The sequence below is a fragment of the Aethalodelphis obliquidens genome, unplaced genomic scaffold (genome assembly GCF_003676395.1).
Source record: "Aethalodelphis obliquidens isolate GAN/ISIS:26980383/991018 unplaced genomic scaffold, ASM367639v1 scaffold2, whole genome shotgun sequence".
Classification (NCBI taxonomy): Eukaryota; Metazoa; Chordata; class Mammalia; order Artiodactyla; family Delphinidae; genus Aethalodelphis; species Aethalodelphis obliquidens.
The window spans coordinates 7,017,762-7,038,557 of NW_020837946.1; the positions used below are offsets into that span (position 1 = coordinate 7,017,762).

The 20,796-nt window shown below is 46.9% G+C and overlaps 1 protein-coding gene across 1 annotated transcript in view; it reads left to right on the top strand.

Moving 5' to 3' along the window:
* Positions 1-3,446: 3,446 nt before the first annotated feature.
* NGEF (neuronal guanine nucleotide exchange factor) overlaps positions 3,447-20,796 on the top strand; it is a 41,713-nt gene continuing 24,363 nt past the window's right edge. The window contains exons 1-3 of the mRNA XM_027118181.1: positions 3,447-5,040; positions 5,751-5,890; positions 11,422-11,717. Of these exons, the coding sequence (XP_026973982.1) occupies positions 4,934-5,040; positions 5,751-5,890; positions 11,422-11,717 (543 nt within the window). The 5' untranslated portion in view covers positions 3,447-4,933. The remainder of the gene's footprint in view (positions 5,041-5,750; positions 5,891-11,421; positions 11,718-20,796) is intronic.

Consider the following 20,796-nt stretch of genomic DNA (forward strand, 5'->3'; position numbering starts at 1 on the left):
GGCAATGAAAGAATTACCTTCTAACCCAAGAAGGCCAAGATGTAACACCAAGGGAGGGCTAGTGCTAGACTCAGTAACTGTAGAAGAAAGAATGAAACCAAGGACATGTCCACATAACACCTACCAACTTCCCCGTATTTACTTATTCACTGACTATTTCCCGATGCCTCCTGGCTGGGCTGGATGCTGGGGAAGCAGAAATAAATGACATCTTCAGAGCTGCCCCACCCCCAAATCTCAGGTCACTGGGAAGAGAAACCATGCAAGTGGGTGATAACAGGGCAGAGCTAACAGAGCAAAGGCAGGGCCATGGGAGCTCTCAGGGGTGACCCAGCTCCCAACTGGGCAGCCCGAGTCCAGGCTGCACATTAACTCCATTAGCAATGAAGTACCAGCAAGGTACTGGGGAGTCACTGAAAACAATAGACGTGCGGAAACAGATGTGCTTGAGGGAAACTAACCTGGCAGCGGCGTAAGGGGCAGACTGACAGAGAGAAAAAGAGACCAAGGAAAGGAAGGCTGTAAGAGGAACGTGGTCACTGTACTCTAAACCAGATTCAAGGCTTGCAAAGTTAGGGTACAACCCACAAGACCACCCTCAGTTCAAAAATTCATGAGAAGGACTCAGAGCTGTTACTGATGGTTATGGCTTATTACAGTGAAAGGCTACAGTTTTAAATCAGACACGGGTAGAGATGCATAGGACAGAATCCAGAAAGGCTCCACTCGGAACTTCCAGTTGTCTTGTCCCTATGAAACTGTGGACAGAGCTAACATTCCCGGGTAACAACGTATGACAATATTGCCAACCAGGAAGCTCATCTGAGCCTGGGTGCTCAGAGTTTTTATTGGGGCTCCATCAGCTAGAACTCGTAGGCCACCCAGATGGCTGACCTCAGTCTTCAGCCCCTCTCGAGGCTGAGCTATTGTCACGTGCCCAAAGTCCCCACCTTATCTGATGTGGCCCCAGCCCCCAGGTAAGCAAAGACACTCTTATCAGACATTCCAATGGCTTAGAGGTCACCTCCCGGCAGCCCAAGGAAAAGGTCAGACCTCTCTTTGGGTAAGATTAATTCTTTACTCAACAGGGATAAATTGATTGTGTTTTAAACTTATTTCTGTAACGTGTTACAATCCCACATTTACAAATTATCCTTCTGAGAATAAGTAAGGAAAGACCTCCCCCTCCACCTCACCAGTAAAATACTTCTAACCACACAACAGAAGAATCTAAATTCGGAGAGTCTCCTCGTGGGGAAGTCTTTTTATCCACTGAGTATGGTTTCTCTTGGAGCTGCAGTGAGAGAGGCTACATCTTGTCCTTTTCCTAACTTTCACCTGGATCTGGGGGGTCCATTTAGCCTCAAGCCTGTAGCCTTCTGGGGACTGACTGTTGGTGCTGCCCCTCTGGTTTAAATGTGTTGATTTTCAAAGCAACTGAAAAAGTCTTTTAAGAGTGACAAAAATAAACTGTGTTTATGGATTTAAAAGCTATAGTTAATTAAAAGTTATCAAGCACCTGTTTCTAGAAGTTTTAAAATGTATATTTGAGGATTACCGTCTCACTACAAAGTCATTTTCCTACTAGATTTAAGAATACAGATGTGTTTTAACCTGTAATAATCTGGTGGCATACCATATGACCCTAAAAATATTTAGAATAAGAAAACAGAAACTTGCAGTTCCTTAATCCACACAAGGCAGTCTTGACTTACTAGCACATGCTTCCAAAATCTGCCATTAGCCAGTTTTGTTATCTTGGGCTTGTCATTTTAACCCTCTGGTTCTGCTTCTTTTTCTGTAAAAGAAGAGTTGGACCAGATCATTTCTAAGCTTCCTTCTGCTTCTAGCAATTCTCCCTCAGAATAAAGTAACATTTTAGAAACATAAATGAGAACACCTGAAGGCTGAGGTTGCTACATAAATAAGAATCCACTTTGTTTCCAATATTTATCTTTTATAACCCAAAGGAAGAAATAAAGAATCTTTAGATAAAATAACTAAATTTTTTTTAGATAAAATATATAAAATAACTAAATATTTTTTAAAATATTTATTAATTAATTAAACATTAATTAATTAAACATTAATTCCTTAACAAATGCTTACAGAGCACGATGGACTAATCAAGTATAAATATTTGAAAATCTTTAGATAAAATATATAAAATAACTAAATATTTTTTAGATAAAATATATAAAATAACTAAATGTTTTTTAAAACATACCATTAATTCCTTAACAAATGCTTACAGAGCACCAACGATGGACTAATCAAATATAAATATTTGAAATATTTCCCTCTACTTTATTTTGTGAATGATTTAGGGCAAAATGTCAGTTAAGTGGAGATTTTAATCATAACCTGCCCAGTAAGCACTAAGTAGGATTGAAAATAGAACACGGGGAATTTAGCTTAAGGTTATATGCCTTCAGAACACAGTGACTTTCTAAACTGATTTTATAATTAGAAGGTATTTTTAGCTTATTTTTCAATTGGAAGGTTTTATTATACTCATCTTAATACATGTAATTCACTTGAATATTTTCTGATTTTTTAAAAAAATGAGTCTTTTCTCCTCAGTGCAACCAAGTGTGAAAGTGACAGCTTCCACTTAGTGTTACGTCGAATTTCAAGGGCGCTGAAACCATGCAGAGCAGCAGGTCCTAGTGACTGCCCAGCCAGTGCACCTCCTGGGACCCCGATAAAAGATGAGTGGGACACCAGGGTGCCCACCCTAGAGGAGCCCATGTCTTAGTGTAAGGATGGCCCTCTTCACAGGGAATTACAGTGCCAGGCAATGCCGCTGGTTATACAGGGTTAAGGGCCTGGTGGGGATGCTCCAGGGAGCCTCAGCCATAACGGTGAGGATTTGGGGGGTAAGGTGGGCAGTTCTAGCCAAGGAAGATGGCAAGGAGTGGGATACCTGGTAAAGAGCCCATTACAGAGGCAGAAGGTGGCCTTCGCCCACAGGGGATGGGACTCCAACAGAGGTTTTTAAGCAGGGGAGGGACAAAAGCCGACCCATAGGTTAAAAAGGAGACAGAGAGAAGGATGGACAGAGGGAAGGATGGACAGAGGGAAGGAGAGGTCTAAATACCAAGGAGGGGGCAGCTTTGAAAGCTTTTGGGGATCCCGGGGGCTCAGTGAGGCATTGACATGTGGGGTGACAGGAGGTACAGGAGCGGTTGAGGCTGTCCCTCACGTTCTGCCTGGCCTCCTGGTTGGCTGCTGGTGGTGGTGGGGATGTGAGTGTTTAGCAGACATCCAGGTGAAGACTGCCAGTGAACAGATGAAAACGTAGAGCTCAAGAGAGGGCTGTCCGGAGATACGCAGAATGAGTCAAGAAAGGAGTGGCTTGGGTTGGAAAGACAGAAGACCTGACGGTTGTCACGCAAATATTATGAGGCCTTAAGGGCAAGAGGAGCTCAGACCTGTCCGTTCTGGCCCCTCGAGGGGAACGAGGGCTAAGAGGCAGCTTTCGGAACTGGTTTGCGTCAACCTGAGCACCGATGGAATGCGTAGGACCGCCGGCGTCGCCAGCTGAAGTCTGGGAAAGGGAGTTCCCCTCTTGGCAAAAAGGCCCCTTTCTAAGCTGCTTTCTCTCCTTTTCCACTCCAACTCTCCCTTTACAATTGCCGCGCTCTAGACGGCTGGCTAAGGAACGCATTAAAGCCAACCTACTAACTAGTAAGTGAACCCCTCGCAGCAGGAGTATTTGCATCGAAAAACGAGGAATTTGTTAATTTAAACAAATGTCCCGTGGGTAGACTGTGCAGGGGAAGGTGCCGAAAAGATTTTCGACTTTGGTCTGCACAACCCACCCCCCCAGGTACCCTCCGAAGAGCGGGAACTGGCTCTGGCCCGCAGAGACAGGCCGCCGTCCCCGGCACTCGGCACCCGGCACCGCCCAGGGGAGCGGGGAGTGGAGGGGCTGCCCTCAGAGAAGGCCACCGGGGAGGGCTCCAGTTCTCTTACTGGACTTGGAGTCGGATTTTGGAGTTGTCCGTCTAGATTTCCAAGTCACACGGGACCACTCACACTCCCCTCGACTCCAGTTTCCCATTTTTGCTTGCTCTCTGTATCCGGAAGCGAGTTGAACTAGCTAACACAAAGGTGCAGATTCCGAACGTCATTGTGATCGGGCAGGGAAACCGGGTGGAGACTTGGGGGCACTTTGTTTCTCCTCCACTCCCTCCCCTATACCCACCCCGTGCTGCTAGGGCCTCGGGGTAGCCGGGGTCAGCCAGACTCGTCCGGGAGAGGCTTCCGCGCTGGCCCCCTCTCCATAGTCAGGTCAGGAGCGGATATCCTCGAGGGTCCCTCGAGGCTGGGCCCGGAGCGACAGAGACGGGGGTCTCCGGGCGGGTCCCTGTGAAGGACCTCATAGGATGCGCGGGGTGGGCAAGACGGAAGTTCGAGGGCGCGCCGGGCAGAGGGTCACCTCGCCCCTACCTTCCAAGTTCGCCCCGTGAGCTGGCGGGATGTGGCCAGACGGCGAGGAGGGGGCGGGAAGACGAAGGCGCAGCTCGCCGGCCCCCACCCATCCTGCCCTCCTCGTCTCCCCTGCCGGGGCAGAGCCGCGGCAGAGGAGGGAGGCGTGGACCTGGTCGGCGGTCCCGGGCAGCAGTCGGCGCCCGCGGGCCCTGGGTCGCGCCCAAGGCCAGGCTCCCCCGCCCGGCTGCCGCCGGGCCTCGCCCCCGCCGCGCGCGCCCCACCCGCCTCCCCCGTTGCCGTGGCAACCCGGGAGCCTCCAGGCGCGCGCCGGGGCGCCTGCTGGAGCTCTTGGCAGCGGCGGCGGCAGCGGCAGCTCCGGCTCCAGCTAAGCGCGCTGCGACCCTGCTCCGGAGACCGCTCGTCGCCCCCCGCCCGGCTCCGGGCCCCCAGCGTGGTCCCCGACCCGGCCCCAGAGCCTGGCTGGCTGCCGGCCCCCATGGAGCTGCTGGCCGCAGCCTTCAGCGCCGCCTGCGCCGTGGACCACGACAGCTCCACCTCGGAGAGCGACGCGCGCGACTCAGCGGCGGGACACCTCCCTGGCAGGTGAGGACGAGCGGCCGTCCCGACCCCTGCGCGCCACCACTGCGCGCCTGTGGCCCCAGCTTGCGTCCCTCGTCGGGGACGCCTACCCGAACTGCCTGTCCCGCGCCCCCCGCCCTGCGGGCCCCGCAGCCCCTCACTCCTCCCGCGGCCCCCATCGTGGCCGCACGCCGCCTGAGGTCGGGGGATGCTCCCCAGCCGGACCGCCGACACCCCTATCCCTGCCCCGGACCGCCTCTCGCGCCCTCTCTCGGGCGCCCTGGGCGCACGCGTCCCGTTCGATGGCCCCTCTCCGCGCCGCGTGGCCTTGGGACTGGAGGATCGCTACCCAAAGGGGGCCGGGGGCCGTGTGACAGCGAGCGGCGCGGGGTGCGCAGCGAGCGCAGGGCCCCTGGCCGCTGGACCCGTCCGGGCGGCGGGGCGGCGCCGCGAAGCGGGCAGGACGCGCCAAGTTTCCGACGCCTGCCCGCGAGCTCCGAAAACATGAAGGTTTGGGTGGGCTGGTGTGGGAATGAATTACCCGGTCGCGCCCTGATGCGGTAACAAAAAGGGCCTGTGGGGCCTGCGTGGCAGGGAGCGGCGGCGGCCGCTCGGCCTGGACATCCTGGTCAGGGTCCATCTGGCCAGGGCCGCCTGTGCGGACGCCTCTCGCGAGCTGGCCGAGGTGTGTCGTTGCTTAAAAATAACCGGCTCCTGCCTCTCCTCTCTGGCAGCGAGTCGTCCTCCACCCTGGGAAATGAGGCCACACCCGAGGAGTGCCCGGCCCTCGACAGCCCCACCACGCTCACCGAGGCCCTGCAGATGATCCACCCCATTCCCTCCGACTCCTGGAGGAACCTCATCGAACAAATAGGTGGGTGTCCCCAGCGGCGACGGGGCGTCACTGGGGGAAACGTTGGTTCCTGGCGGACTCTGAGGGCTCCCCTGCTTGTGGGATGCCCTTGCATTTCCCCTGGACAGATGTTTCTGACAAGGAAGGTTACTGACATATTTGGTTCTAAATGGTTCCAGAGGCAAAACTGCCACGTTTTAATAGTGGCTGTATAATTGGGCTTTAGCAAATGCATTTCTTTCCTGCTCTCTTGGAGAGGTTTGCTTGCCCAGCTCTTTCCTGGGGAGGGCTCTCTGTCCTCTTGTGTCTTCTGCCAGAAAGTCCAGGGGTTAGGTGCTTATGGGCCATGCAGGAGGGGACGCTCCATGCGTCCCCCCGCCATCCCCACCCGGGGGCCTGGGGAAGACCTGTAAAGGGAGGGGACCCTGCAGAGGGGACTTGTGGAGAGAGTCAGACTGACTGGGGCAATTCAGAAAGGGGTGGCAGTGGCAGACTTGGCACAGGGGAAGGAAAGGTAAGTAGAGAGAAGCTGGGAGCCCCAGAGGCCCCTGGGTTAGGAAGGGAAGCCTGGCTCCACCTTCCTGTCCAGAGCATGGCCAGAAGTGCAGGGCATAGCCCGCGTGTCCAGCTCCTGCACAGCTGCAGTTGAAGCTCTGTGAAAGCAGAAAGTGGATTGAGAAGGCATCCCCAAAACCCGAGCGCTCGCATTTAAGAGTCAAAGATTGCTGATGACATCAAACTAGCTCTCATCTTCATCACCAGAGGTGGCCACAAGTGGGTGACATGGGTTCTTCGGGAATGGTACGGCATAGAAATCTTTCTGTTCTTCAGGGTTGTCAGAGCAGAAGTTTATTCGTTAAATTAAAATTTTGGCTTGAAAATTTTCTTTCCTAAATTCATCATTATTGTTCTCCATCCCAAACACTCAGACGGACATGAAGTGTCTCCAGTGGAAGTGGAGCTTCCATTGCCCCAGGAGACCCATGCTTAGGAGACTTTTTGGGCAGGTTCCCTTTCCCCTGGCTGGGGTTTATTCTGGACTGAACCCTGGGAGGAGCTGAGCCCTTGCAAAGCTGAGGGTGGAGCGCACACTGCATTCTGTTAAGCAGTGCTGACTCCAGGGGTATTGTTCCTAGTGGGCCCCCTGCGTGTGGGCTGGGTGGTGATGGTGGTGGCGGCTTTTCCCTTTGTTTGCTGGCGGAAATGGAGAGGGGCTGATCTGAGGACAAACACACCCGAAAATCCCTTTCTTCCACCTCTACCACATTGCCCTTTATGGCGAGGAGGACCACCTCGGCCTTGGCATGTGCTGGAAGCCTCGAATTCCACCCTCTAGAAAGGGATCCTCTGGCTGAGATCAATGTCAGGACCAGGAAGGAAATCGAGGTGGGAGTGGGGAGATCCGTGCCTCCTCTCACGGAGAGAGAGGCTCCCTTCTGCAGTGTGGGCGTGTGGAGACCTCCTTCCTGGAGAGCCCGTGGCATAAGCTCAAAGCTGGGAGTCGGGAACCCTGAGCTCTGGTACCTGCTCATCCTGGCCCTCGGTTTCCTCATTTGGTAAACAGTAGAGACTGACATTCTGAGGCTTTTCTCCCACTATCTCCTGGTGTAATGGTGACTATGTGTTTCTGGCCCCTGGGCTGGATCCATGGTCGGTGCTCAACAGATGTGCTGAATGACAGCACAGGACCGAGGCTGCCTTCTTCTCACATCCTTCATCATAGACTCGAGGCTTATGCCAAGCAGGTTGCTACAGGAGGCCAGCTGCTTTTAGCTCACCGAATGAAGTGAATTCTTTGCCAGGTATCAGGAAAGGACAACGCGTTCCTAAAGACACAGTGGCATTAAGGGGGAAGGAAAGTGGGAAGGCTATATGGGCATCTTGTAGACCACTGTGTTGAATTTTGCAGTGGCTCCCACCCAGGCAAGAACAAAATGATGCCAGGACTATGCATGATGTGGTATACAGCTGTCATTGTAGTTGGTGGTGGCCCTGAAGATCATAGACCCTGAGACCCTGTGATTGTGTGTGTGTGTGTGTGTGTGCACACGTGTGTGTGTGTGCTGTGGTTGTCTCTGGCACCTAACAACTGCTTGGTGCATAGAAGGTGCTCACTAAAAATAAATGAATTCTCTGCCCTTTAGAAGTTCTATCTGAAGGATTCAAAGAAAAAAATTATTCCCTTCAGAAGGTGAGATTTTGAAGGACTCCAGGAGCTTATCCTCCTTCTGCAGGGTAGCTCAGCCAACCTGATATAGATCATTTTAATTAGGAGAGATGGGAACTGAGCCTTCTAATTCTGCATGAATATAATACCAGGTGCCAGCTTTTACAGGTAAAATCAATTTTGCTTACTGAATGTACAAAAGAGAAAATAGAAAAACATGATATATCAACAGTATATCTCTACTACAAAAATTTAATCAGATAACATAGCTCCTCAGGTAAGGTTAATAAAAATAAACAGGTGGGCTTTCCTGGTGGCGCAGTGGTTGAGAGTCCGCCTGCCGATGCAGGGGACGCAGGTTCGTGCCCCGGTCCGGGAAGATCCCACATTCCGCAGAGCGGCTGGGCCTGTGAGCCATGGCCGCTGAGCCTGCATGCCCGGAGCCCGTGCTCTGCAATGGGAGAGGCCACAGCAGTGAGAGGCCCGCGTACCACCAAAAAAAAAATAAACAAATAAACAGGTCATGAAAATGGTTACACAGTGTGTCAGATAACTCTTTGTAATCATAGTAACTCCAGGAAAATGCGTGTTTAAATTCATATTCTGAAGACTTCAGAAAGAAGTATGAAGTTTTAAGAAAATGCTAAGATTACTTGTATTGGGAGTCTTTGGCTGAGTGTAATAGAATATCCAGCACCGCCCCCCCCCCCAAAAAATGACCTTAAAGAATGAAAGTATTCTATCTCAGTTGACTCCAGGAATGAGGTAGGAAATTCTGCATTTGGTTCATTAAGTCAAGCAACCACCTAGTTCCTTTCCCTCTACCATTCTCAGCATTTGGGCTTCATATCACAAGATGGCTGCCAGAGCTCCATGCATCACATCCTCAAGCAACCATGTATAAAAACCAAAAAAAAAAAAAAAACAGCAGTTTGTCTTCAGGTGTCTCCTGGGGAGGGACATCTTTTTGAGAAGCCCTTCGTAAAGATGTAAGATGTCCCCTTAGTCTCCTTGGCCAGGTCATGTCACATGCTCATGTCTAAACCCAGCAGTGGCAAGGGGAAGGGAACCATCATGGTAGGCTTTGATCAGTCAGCATTCATCCACTTCCCTGAGCACAGACTAGGTCAGCACCCAGACAAAAGCCCTCCCTGCCAGCTGGGAAGAAGGGCTGTGAGGGGATAGAGGAGAGGCAGCCACAGTGTCTGCCATAATGTGATTTCAGAAATATTACTTTCAACCCAACTACCCACAATGCTGATGTTTTTGTCTCATTTCAGCATATGTATCACATCATCATGTGAGATGTTGGAGATAGCATTTACCCATGATTTACCCATCATGCTGACCCATGGTACACACGATGTGCCGTGTAGCATGCATAAGCCATATTTTTGAACTTTCAAAAAGATGCCAAATTGGTTAGATATTTTTGAGAAGCTTGGAAACTGCATTTTTAAAGGTGTTCAACTCAACGAATATGTGAGTACCTACTCTGTGGGAGACACTGTGCTAAGCTTTGAAAAGTGAATCCAAGTCAACTCGTGGAATCCTGGTTTCTTTAAACCTCCGTGAAAACAGTATCGGAATCACAGGAGATTAATTGGTTCGATGTTGGCAATAGTAATCATATCTTATGCTCATGACTGAACCGGTTTATGTAGTGACTTTAAACCTCTGTCTTTATAGATCTTCAATCTGGGTTGCATTTAGCATAGATTTAGATTTTCTTTTTCATTCCTTTGTCAGGTTAACTCCGTGTTGTCATCTGCTGGATTGTAACGTAAAATCACAGGATCTTTTTTTTTTTGAAGTAAATATTATGCTTAGCATAAAGCCTTTATGATCTAGCGTTATGGAACAAAGGAAGCCAATTAATTTAATCCACAGGGTGATTTACTGAGTTCCTGTTATTTGTGAATATAATTTATCCAGCCATTTTTCAGAATTTTGAAGATCGTCTGCTTTTTTCCTTCCTTTTTTGTACTGTTTAGATATATTTAACAATTAAAGAAGGAATAATAGCTAATGTTTGTACTGCATTGCATGAGAAAGTGCTTTACAAGTGGTACACTTATCCCTGTTAGAACTTTCCCGGGAAAGTCATCTTTGTTTTATAGATAGATATATCAAGGGGCCCAACAGCTTTCCCAGGCTCGAGACCCATCCAGCTGCCCACTGGTTCTCTCCACCTGCATTCCCTTCAGGTGCACCTGGATCTCACCACCACCCCATTCCCCAGTCGGAGCCTCCTCCCATATTCCTCATCTCCTTGAACAGGGCCACCGGACACTCTGCCAACTGGTCACCCAGATATCGTTCATGACCCAGCACCAGCCAATCGCCAGGACCTGTCTTCTACCTTATAACTGTCCCTGAATCATGCACATGGCCCCATCCCTCCACCACCACTGCAGTTCAGGCCTCCATCATCACTCCCTTAGAGAACTGGCATGGCCTCTTTCTTCCCATCCGCGGGCCTCCTAAGATGAAGACCAGAGCTGTTTGCCTGAGGGGCTTCCCTTTTGCCCACAGGATAGACAGAACCCTTGGGGTGACCCTCCTCTCCTCCCAGCCTCATCGCCAGCAGGACCCCCCCTTCCTCTCCCCACCCAGCCCTGCTTCCCCTCTCCCTGGGCTGGGAGCCCCCTTGCCAACTGAAGCTTTTCTGCTGCTCCTGTGTGGAGAGACCAACTCTCTGCCCTGCAGCCAGGACATCCAAAATGAATTTTTCCCTGTGGAGTTGCTACGTTTTTGCTGATTCCTCTGTACCCCCAAATCTCCTTGGAGGCTTAGACTGCATTTATTTCAGGTCAGGGAAGTAAGTCTGAAAGTGTGAAAGCAGAAAAGGAATGCTTCCCTTTTGAATCATAAGGTTGATGAAATATTGGCTTTTTCCTTCAAAATGAGAACTTACAGCTATTCCCATTTCACCAATGAATATACTTGAGTTTTAATATTGAAGCATTTAGGCTTTGAGAAGCATCCTGTTGGGATACTGAAACATAACTGGGACATTTCCACCGACTCTGCACACATTGGTTATTAACACGTCAAATTCGGGATTCTTGTTGTTTGCTAAGTATGTGTGTGAAAAGCATATATTTTTGTGACTGGATTTTGAATCTGTTCAGGGATTTCTTTATTCTTTGTTGAAAAAAAAAACAAACAAACTCATGCACGCTGATCCTTCCCAAGAAATGAAGACAGTGACAGTTTGTTCAGTGATAGAGCCTTTTCTGAGACCTGTGCGGTTCTGGCTTTCTTTGTATTTTCACAGGCAGAGCATCAGCCCTTGATAGGAGTCCAAAGCTTTGACTTAGTGATTCCAAAAGATCTTCCTCTGAAATCTTTTTCATGTCAATACAATTCCATTTGATTTCAGGGCTCCTGTATCAGGAATACCGAGATAAATCAACTCTCCAGGAAATTGAAACCAGGAGGCAACAGGACGCAGAAATCCAAGACAATGCTGATGGGTCCCCGGCCAGTGCGGAGACCCCGGAGGAGGATGAAGGGGAAGAGGAGGAGCCTGCAAGCCCACCGGAGAGGAAGGCTGTGCCCCAGATATGCCTGCTCAGTAACCCGCACTCGAGATTCAACCTGTGGCAGGATCTCCCGGAGATTCGGAGCAGTGGGGTGCTGGACATCCTCCAGCCGGAGGAGATCAGGCTGCAGGAGGTAATGGGCTGCCCTAGGGTGGGAGCGTCCGATCAGAACGTACAGGGGTTTTAACCAATGTGGGAGAGCCTTCTTCTGCGGGGTGAGACTCCCTGGCTGGTTCACCAGAGGAATTACTTGCAGGGTACATCCATCCAGAACATGCAGGAAAATTCACAGGCAACAAAAAGTACCCAGTTACCTTCTAGGATAGCTCAACGCCAGTACTTAGTGTTCTCCACATTGCTGTTGCGTCAGATAGTAAGATTGCGTTCTCTAAACCTTTAGTTGTTATCGTGGGGGCATTGCCATGGTACGCGTGAACGCTGATGCAGTAGGTGATGCTGAACTCACTGTGACGGTGAACTAACTAGTCATCTGTGCTTTACTTTTCACGCACAGTCTTATCCCACATCTTCATTTTGTAGTCGCTTGAAGCTTGGCTGGGGCTCTGAAAGAAAGCCCTCGGCCCCCTCCTGAAACGGTGTGGGAATCTGGGACTTGTGTCTCTCCCACTTCATCCGATGGTCCAGGTAGACTGCCCGTCAGTTAGGCTGAGGCAAGATCACGGAGTCACCTAATAGTTTGTTGCTAGCGAGGAGAAATGAAACATGAATGGCAATAGAAATGAGTAGCTAAGAAGTCTAGCTAAGTGTTCATTTTAGTTGAACCAAGATTGTTTGGGTATAGAGGGGAAATCTGTGGTACAGAGAGACAAGTTGGTCAATAGCAAGGGGAGAGACTGGGGGCGAGAAATGGTGACCCTGCAGGTGTGTGTCATCGTGAAAGTTAAAAGGTGGATGCAGAGGGAAAAAGTGAAGAGATGTTTTTTTTTTTAACTTGTTCAGTCCAATTCCATCCTCTCTATCCTCTCACGCTCCCTCTCGCCCTCAACCCCCACTCCCCTCCACTCACGTGTTCCTTCAAGCCACGCTTGAACTTGTTCCTATGCAGTCCTGACTCCAGATGTCCTGTCCTTCTTTAACTCTTGGTTCTCCTGCGCGAGATTCTATAGAAAGGCAAAACTGCAGATGGTGTGCACAGGTAATGACCAAGACTGAGACTAGCTCCCAACGAGGCTTACCTAACGCTGACTCGGTTGGTATGATACCTTTGCTCTTCTAGAAGGCTTGATAGCACTCGACTTTTGAAGGGCCACCGAGGTTCACTGTGTCCTGCCCCGCAGACTCAGGAGGGATGGGTTTAACCTCTGACGTCACATGTGACTTGCAAGTGGTGATTTGTAAAGAATGCCACCGTTTTTTTATGAAACTTCTGGTATCAGTAGTGTCTAGTCATCCTGATGGGGCTTATCCCAGCTTCTCACAAAGATACTGGTGAGGGGAGGTAAAGAACCACGCACCCCACCAGAAGTGAAGATGCGTGGTCGGGGGGATCTCCAAGAGGCAGGTGGAGTTGGACTGAGGAATGCCACTGAAAGCAGCCATGTGGCAGGTGCCGGAAGCCACAGAGAAATCCCCCCACAGGTGGCTGTCCACCAGCCACTGACAGAGCCATCACCCCTAACTTTTTGCTTTTTTTTTTATCATCCCTAACTCTTTTTCCTTCCAGTTTTATTAAGATATAACTGACACACAACACTGTATAAGTTTCAGGTGTACAGCGTAATGACTTGACTTCCATGCATCATGAAATGACCACAAGAAGTGTAGTGAACGTCCACCATCTTGTATAGACACAACATTAAAGAAATGGAGAATTTTTATTTCCTTATGATGAGAACTCAGGATTTACTCTCTTCCATATGTCACATACGTATACCAGCAATCTTAAATTATATTTATCATGTTGTACATTACATCTTATAACTGGAAGTTTGTACCTTCTAACTGCCTTCATTTAATTCCCGCCCCCCCTTCCCCACCCCACTGCGCCCCACAGCCTGATCTCCTCTTCTGAGTTTGCTTTTCGTTTTTAAAGTATAATTGACCTACAACACTATGTTAGTTCCTGTCATACAACGTAGTGATTTGGTATTTCTGTACATTTCAAAATGGTCACCTAAACGTTTTGATTAAGTCTAGTTACAGTATGCCACCATACAAAGGTATTGCATAGGTATTGACTGTACCCCCACACTGTACATTTCATACCTGTGACTCAGTTATTTTGCAACTGGAAATTTCTACCTCTTAAGACCCCTCACCTATTTCTTTCCTTCCCTCCCCTCCTCCCCTCTAGCAACCACCTATTTGTTTTCTGTATCTATTTCTGTTGTTTGTTCGTTTTGTTTTTTAGATTCCACATATAAGTGAATCTTTTATACCTGCAAATATAATATTTGTCTTTCTCTGTCTGACTTTTTTCACTTAGCATAATACCCTCTAGGTCCATCCATGTTGTCTCAAATGGCAAGATTTTATTCTTTTTTATGAATGAGTAATATTCCATAGTATATATATACACCATATCTTCTTTATCCATTCATCTATTGATGGGCACGTAAGTTGTTTCCATATCTTGGCTATTGTAAATAATGCTGCAGTGAACATAGAGGTGCAAATATCTTTTTCTTTTTTTTTTTTTTTGTGGTACGCGGGCCTGTCACTGCTGTGGCCTCTCCTGTTGCGGAGCACAGGCTCCGACGCGCAGGCTCAGCAGCCATGGCTCACGGGCCCAGCCGCTCCGTGGCATGTGGGATCTTCCCAGACCAGGGCACGAGCCCGTGTCCCCTGCATCGGCAGGCGGACTCTCAACCACTGCGCCACCAGGGGAGCACGCAAATATCTTTTGACTTAGTGTTTTCATTCTCTTCAGATAAATACCCAGGAGTGGAATTTCTGGATCATATGATACTTCTATTATTAATTTTTGAGGAATCTCTATACTGTTTTCCATATTGGCTGCACCAACTTACAATCCCACCAAGAGTGCATGAGGGTTCCCTTTGCTCCACGCCCTCACCAGCACTTATTATTTGTTGTCTTTTTGATAGTAACCATTCTGACAGGTGAGAGGTGATATCTCATTGTGGCTTTGGTTTGCATTTCCCTGATGATTAGTGATGTTGAGCATCTTTTCATGTGTTGTTGGTCAGCTGTATGTCTTCTTTGGACAAATGTCTATTCAGATCCTCTGCCCATTTTTTAATCGAGTTCATTTTTTGATATTGACTTGTATGAGTTCTTTGTATATTTTAGATATTAACCCCTTACCAGATACATCATTTGCACATATCTTCTCCCTTTCGGTAGGTGGCCTTTTCATGTTGTTGATAGCTTCCTTCTTTGTGCAAAAGCTTTTTAGTTTGATATAGTCCCATTTGTTTACTTTTGCTTTTGTTTCCCTCGTACTATCCCTAACTTTGACTTTCATATAAAAGGGATTATACAATGCTATTTCACACTTGGCTTTTTTCACGCAATATTTCCACCATGGGGCCTTTTTTTATAGTCCTCAAAATAAGGAGAAGTGTCTGGTTTCTGGAGGAATACTTGTTTATTTTTTTACCTTGATAATTAGAGAAATAAATAATTTGGAAAGCTTAGAGATAAACCCCAGTAGAACTTAAAACATGGTATAAACCTTCTCCAACAGCAAGCCAAAAGCAGAGAAAGCAGGGATCTTGTAATAAAAGGAAAGCAAACAGTAAAAAGCACAAAAAACAAATAGCATAAAATAAGGTGGCAGGGACTTCCGTGGTGGTCCAGTGGCTAAGACTCCAAGCTCTCAATGCCGGGGGCCCGGGTTTGATCCCTGGTCAGGGAACTAGATCCCAAATGCCACAACCAAGAGCCGGTGCAGCTGAATAAATAAATTAAATAAATAAATATTAAAAATAAAATAAGGTGGCAGAGTTCATAGCAAATGTATCTGTTATAACCACAAATGTAAATTGCTTAAGTCCTCCACTGAAAGGCAGAAATTATCCAACTGATTAGAAAACTAAACCCATGATATTATCATACAGATTACAATTCAGGGCAAGAAAAGTTACCAAAGGGAACAATGAGTCATTTTGTATTGCTAAAGTTTATCACTTTATTTTTTAAAGTTTTAAAATTAAATAAGCTACTCATTAATACATTTTCATTATTTTAAAAAATGCAAACAGCGCACACGTTTGCAGGCCTTTTCTTGGCTCCTGGGTTCTCTCTGGAGGACCAGCTGTGTTCACTTTCTCTCTCCTGGTAAATTACAGTCATAAAGCCCGGTGTGATTTTGGACTTTAGACGCTTGTGAAAACTCTTAAGGGCAAAATCCTTGTAGATCTTTATGATGTTTTCCCCCATACTTTACACTTGTTTATTCAAGAGCAGTTTGATTTTGCTTTTGGTTTTTAGCAACTTGCCTTTAACTGACCTCTTAGAGCTTTCAGCTTACTTTTCATAAAAACAACTCTCTTTGCATTGAAAATTCTTTAGTTTTTATCAAGTATGGACGTAATTGCAGAGCAAGTACGACTGGCTCGCATAAGTTTAAGGACAAACACGGGGCTCACCGGTGGGGAGAGAAGTGTGCAGGTGGTAGGTGGCGGGCAGCCTGTGCCCGGCTCTCAGCAGGTCTTTGCAGGGCTTTGCGGGGAAGCAGTGCACGTGACCCCAGGCACATGGGTCATGTGGAGCTGGGTTAGGAGAGCTTCTGTGTGCCTGCATCTTCACGCCCGTGGGAGACCACAGCCGTAGGATAGATGCCCGGAAGTGGAATTGTCGGTGAAAAGTGAAGTGCGTTTTCAATGGTCGTGGATACCACCAGATCGCCATTCAAAAAGGCAGTTCAAATTTCACACTACGGCAGTGCGAGAGAGGCCATTTTCACACACCCTCCTAACCCCGTTAGCAAACTTCTTGATTTTTGCTCTAATCTGTTGGATGAAAAATCATATCTTGTTTTAACCTGCCTGTCCTTGATGACATAAATTGAGCATCTTTTCCTATGCTTATTGGCTGTTTCCATTTCTTTTTCTATGAATTGCCTGCTCTTAACCTTTGCCCATTTTTCTATGAGGTTATTTATGTTTGTCTTCTTGCTTGATAGCATCTTCTTACATATTACGGATATGATTTGTTTATATGTTTCAAACGTTTTCTCCCACAGTAAAAACATAGGGAGGTGATGTAGCACAGAATTTATGCCCACAGGCGCAGGAGCCCAACCCCCTGGGTTTGAATCCCAGTTCTGCTACTTCTTAGCTGAGTGACTTTGGGCAAGTCACTTGACTTCTCTGTGCCTCTGCTTCCTAATCTGTAAAATTGAGCTCATACACAGGGTTGTGAAGATCAAATGAGTTAGTACAGATAAAGAGCTGGCAACAGGCTGACAGTCTTCAACAGAAAGTTGTATCTTTTTCCACCTAAAAATCTTGTCTCATTTTTATAGAAAATCTGTCAGTCTCTTTACTTATTTAAACCTGATCTTCTGGATGTTGTGTTGTGCGATTAGGAAGGCCGTTCCCAAGAGGTGCACTTTGCAATGAAAAGATAACTATGATGAAGTATCTTGATACGGAAGCCAAACAGAACAGTCTGTCAGAGACGTGAGCAGAAGCTGTGGCACACGCTGTACTGTTTCTGTAGGATGGGACATAACAGGGATATAAGGAACCTGAAAACAATGATGCAGTTGACTTAAAATCTTTTCACTGATCTTTGTACTCTCTAAAGCTGCACTGCCCACTTTGGTAGCCCCCTGCCACACGTGGCTCTCGAGCGCTTGACACATGGCTAGTCCTAATTGAGGTGCACCGTGTGTGTAAAATACACACCAAATTTTGCAGATTTAGTCCAAGGAAAAAGAAAGTGAGCTATCTTACTAATAATTTTTATATTATACGTTGACATAATATTCTGGATATATTGGATTAAATAAGATATATTAAAATTTCCCCATTTCTTTTTACCTTTCTTTAATGTGGTCACTAGAAAATTTAAAACTGTATGTGAGGGCTTCCCTGGTGGCGCAGTGGTTGAGGGTCCGCCTGCCGATGCAGGGGACACGGGTTCGTGCCCCGGTCCGGGAAGATCCCACATGCCGCGGAGCGGCTGGGCCCGTGAGCCATGGCCGCTGAGCCTGCGCGTCCGGAGCCTGTGCTCCGCAATGGGAGAGGCCACAACAGTGAGAGGCCCGTGTACCGCAAAAAAAAGAAAAAAAGATAAGAGGAAAACCTCCAAGCACTTAGAAATCAAGCAGCACATTTCTGTGGAATCCCTGAGTCAAAGAGAAAGTCTCCAGGGAAGTTGGAAATAAACTGTCCCTCTTCATGGATGATATGACTGTGCACATAGACAATCTCAAGGAATCTACAAAAATTCTTAGAACTAATAATAATAATACACACTGGCTAAAAATAACTTAAAGTACAATACCAAGTGCTGGTGTGGATGTGGAGTAACTGGAGCACCCATGCGTTGCGGGTGGGATTACGAAACGGTACAGCTGCTCTGGAGAACTGCTGGCAGTTTCTCATAAAGTGAAACATACACTTACCTGCAGCCCAGCAAGCCCATTCCTGGGTACTTACCTAGAGCAGTGTCTCCACAGCACCACTGCTGACATTTGGGCTGGATCATCCTTTGTTGGGGGATGCTCTCCTGTGCATTATAGGTTTAGCAGCATCCTTGGCCTCTGCTACCAGATGCCTGTAGCACCCCTACTCCCAGTGGTGACAACCAAAAATGTCTCTAGACCTCGCTGAATATCACCCAGGTAGCAAAAATAGTTCGTGGTTGAGAACCACTGCCCCAAGGAAACAAAAACCTATGTTCCCACAGAAGCCTGTACATGAATGTTTATAGTAGGTCTGTTCATAATTGCCCCAAACTGGTAACAACCCAAATGTCCTTTAACAGATAGATAGATAAACAAACTCTGGAACATTTGTACAATGGCGCACTACTTAGTAAGAAAAAGAAATGAACTATTGATGCACACAGCTCAGATGAATCTCAGAGGCATTTTGCTGAGTGAAAGAGGTCAGAAAGGTTACACAGTACGTGATTCCATTTATATGACATTCTGAACGTGACAAAGCTATAGGGAGACAGAGAACGGATCAGTGGTTGCCAGGGGTGAGGGGTAGGGGTAGGCTGTGACTAGAGTGGGAAAGCACAAGGGGTGTTTTGGAGTGATGGAACTGTTGTGTGTCTTGGTTATAGTGCTGGTTGCAAGAATCTGTACATGGGTCAAAATTCATAGAACTGTACAGCCCCCAAAAGTCAATTTTACTGTACATTCATTTAAAAACTAAAGCATTGTAAAAAGAGTTAGATGTCTTCATTTTGTTAAGTACTCTCCTGGCCTCTCCCCCAAAATAAAACGTAGATCTGCCTCACTCTGAATTAAGGCAAAAATTTACACAAAACATAAGTAAATCAAATCTGGAGATACACTAAAAGAATAACATTGAGCACAGAAATTACTGCAAAGATGGTATAATGTTTGAAACCAAAATTTATCATATTAATAGGCCAGAGGAGAAAAATACCTTGATCTTCAAAGAGGTTCAAAAGGGGAGTAGAACATCAATTTCTAAACAAAACTCAGAAGGATACTCTCTGAAATTTACAAAGAGTATCTCAGATCTATGACCAGCATCCTACTTAATCAAGAATCTTTGGTGACAATAAAGGTGAGAGGATAGTGCTTGGTGACTCTGCGGTTGCTCTGGAAGCCGTGGCCAGGGCAGAACAATGAGGAAAGGCACAAGAGACAAACCCATAAAGAAGGAAGGTCAAAACCACCCTTATCTGCCAGTGACAGCTGCCTACTTAAAAATCCTGAGGGGAGTAAAAAATACTGGATCTCATAAGGCAGAGCAGGGAGGTGGTGGATTATAAAATAAACCTGCAAAAATTAGTTGTTTTTGTATACATCAGCAAAACCCAGGTTTCCATCAGTTAGAAAGCTCTATGGATAAGAAAAAGATAAGCACCCTAAAGAAAAATGGGCAAAACAGTTCTCATAGAAAAAGTGGCTGGTGATTAAATGAAAAAAGGAAAGAAATCAAACTCACTGGTAATGAAAGAGGTACAAATTAAAGCAACATTGAGGCACCGGCATTTCAAAATGGCAGACTCTTAAATATAAATATATTTAAAACCTAGCGTTGGGGGGATTTTTAAATGACTTCTCTTGAACACAGCTGATGGAAAGAGCATAGCAATGCTTGTATAAACCCCCTTACAAGAATATGTTTATTTACCGACTAGTGTTTCTGTTTCTAGAAATTTAGCTTGAAAAATAATCAGAGGTGTACACAAATACTTAGTAGGCTGTCCATTCAAGCAAAAATTAGGGGAAGAATGGAGGAAGAGCCCTAAATGCCCAATGATAGGGAATTATTTATTTAGTAAGACAGTGTACAGCTATACAAAGACACAAATGTTAAAAAGCGTGTTTTCAAAGAATGAAATGAAATGTTTTTCATTTCAAAGAACGAAAGAATAACATATTGTTTTTAAAATGCAGGATAGAACATTACATGTATAGAAGAGTGGGCATAGAAACTAAAGATATTTAATAAATTATATTTTTGTCGTTTCCAGTGGATGAGATCAAGGTATGTAAGTACGTTAGGATGACCTAAGAATAACCGCGATCACAGGCAGTAGTGAACAGCACAGGGCACACGGGCTTCAATGCATCTCTCTCTGAGTCTTTATAGACTGACTTTTCACGTTTATTTTAAAGAGCTTAATGTGAGTTTCTGTTTTCTATTTTGTTCATATCTGGCAATGAACACAACACTGAGAACTTCAGACTTTATGTTCCAAATCAGTGACTTCTGCATCAGATCATCTTTTCATTTATCAGAACAAGTCGGGCAACTTGTACTGGCAGCTCAATCTGTTGTTGGAACACCTCTTTCTTTAGCTACAAAAGCAGCAGGTCCTAATGAACTACCTTTCACACAAGGAAAAGACCCCCAAATGATGGCCTTTTGGTGGGCCTGAGTCTTAATCAGTCACTGAAGAATCAGGATTTAAGAATAAAATTGTGGGGCTTCCCTGGTGGCGCAGTGGTTGAGAGTCTGCCTGCCAGTGCAGGGGACACGGGTTCGTGACCCGGTTTGGGAAGCTCCCACATGCCGCGGAGCGGCTGGGCCCGTGAGGCATGGCCGCTGAGCCTGCGCGTCCGGAGC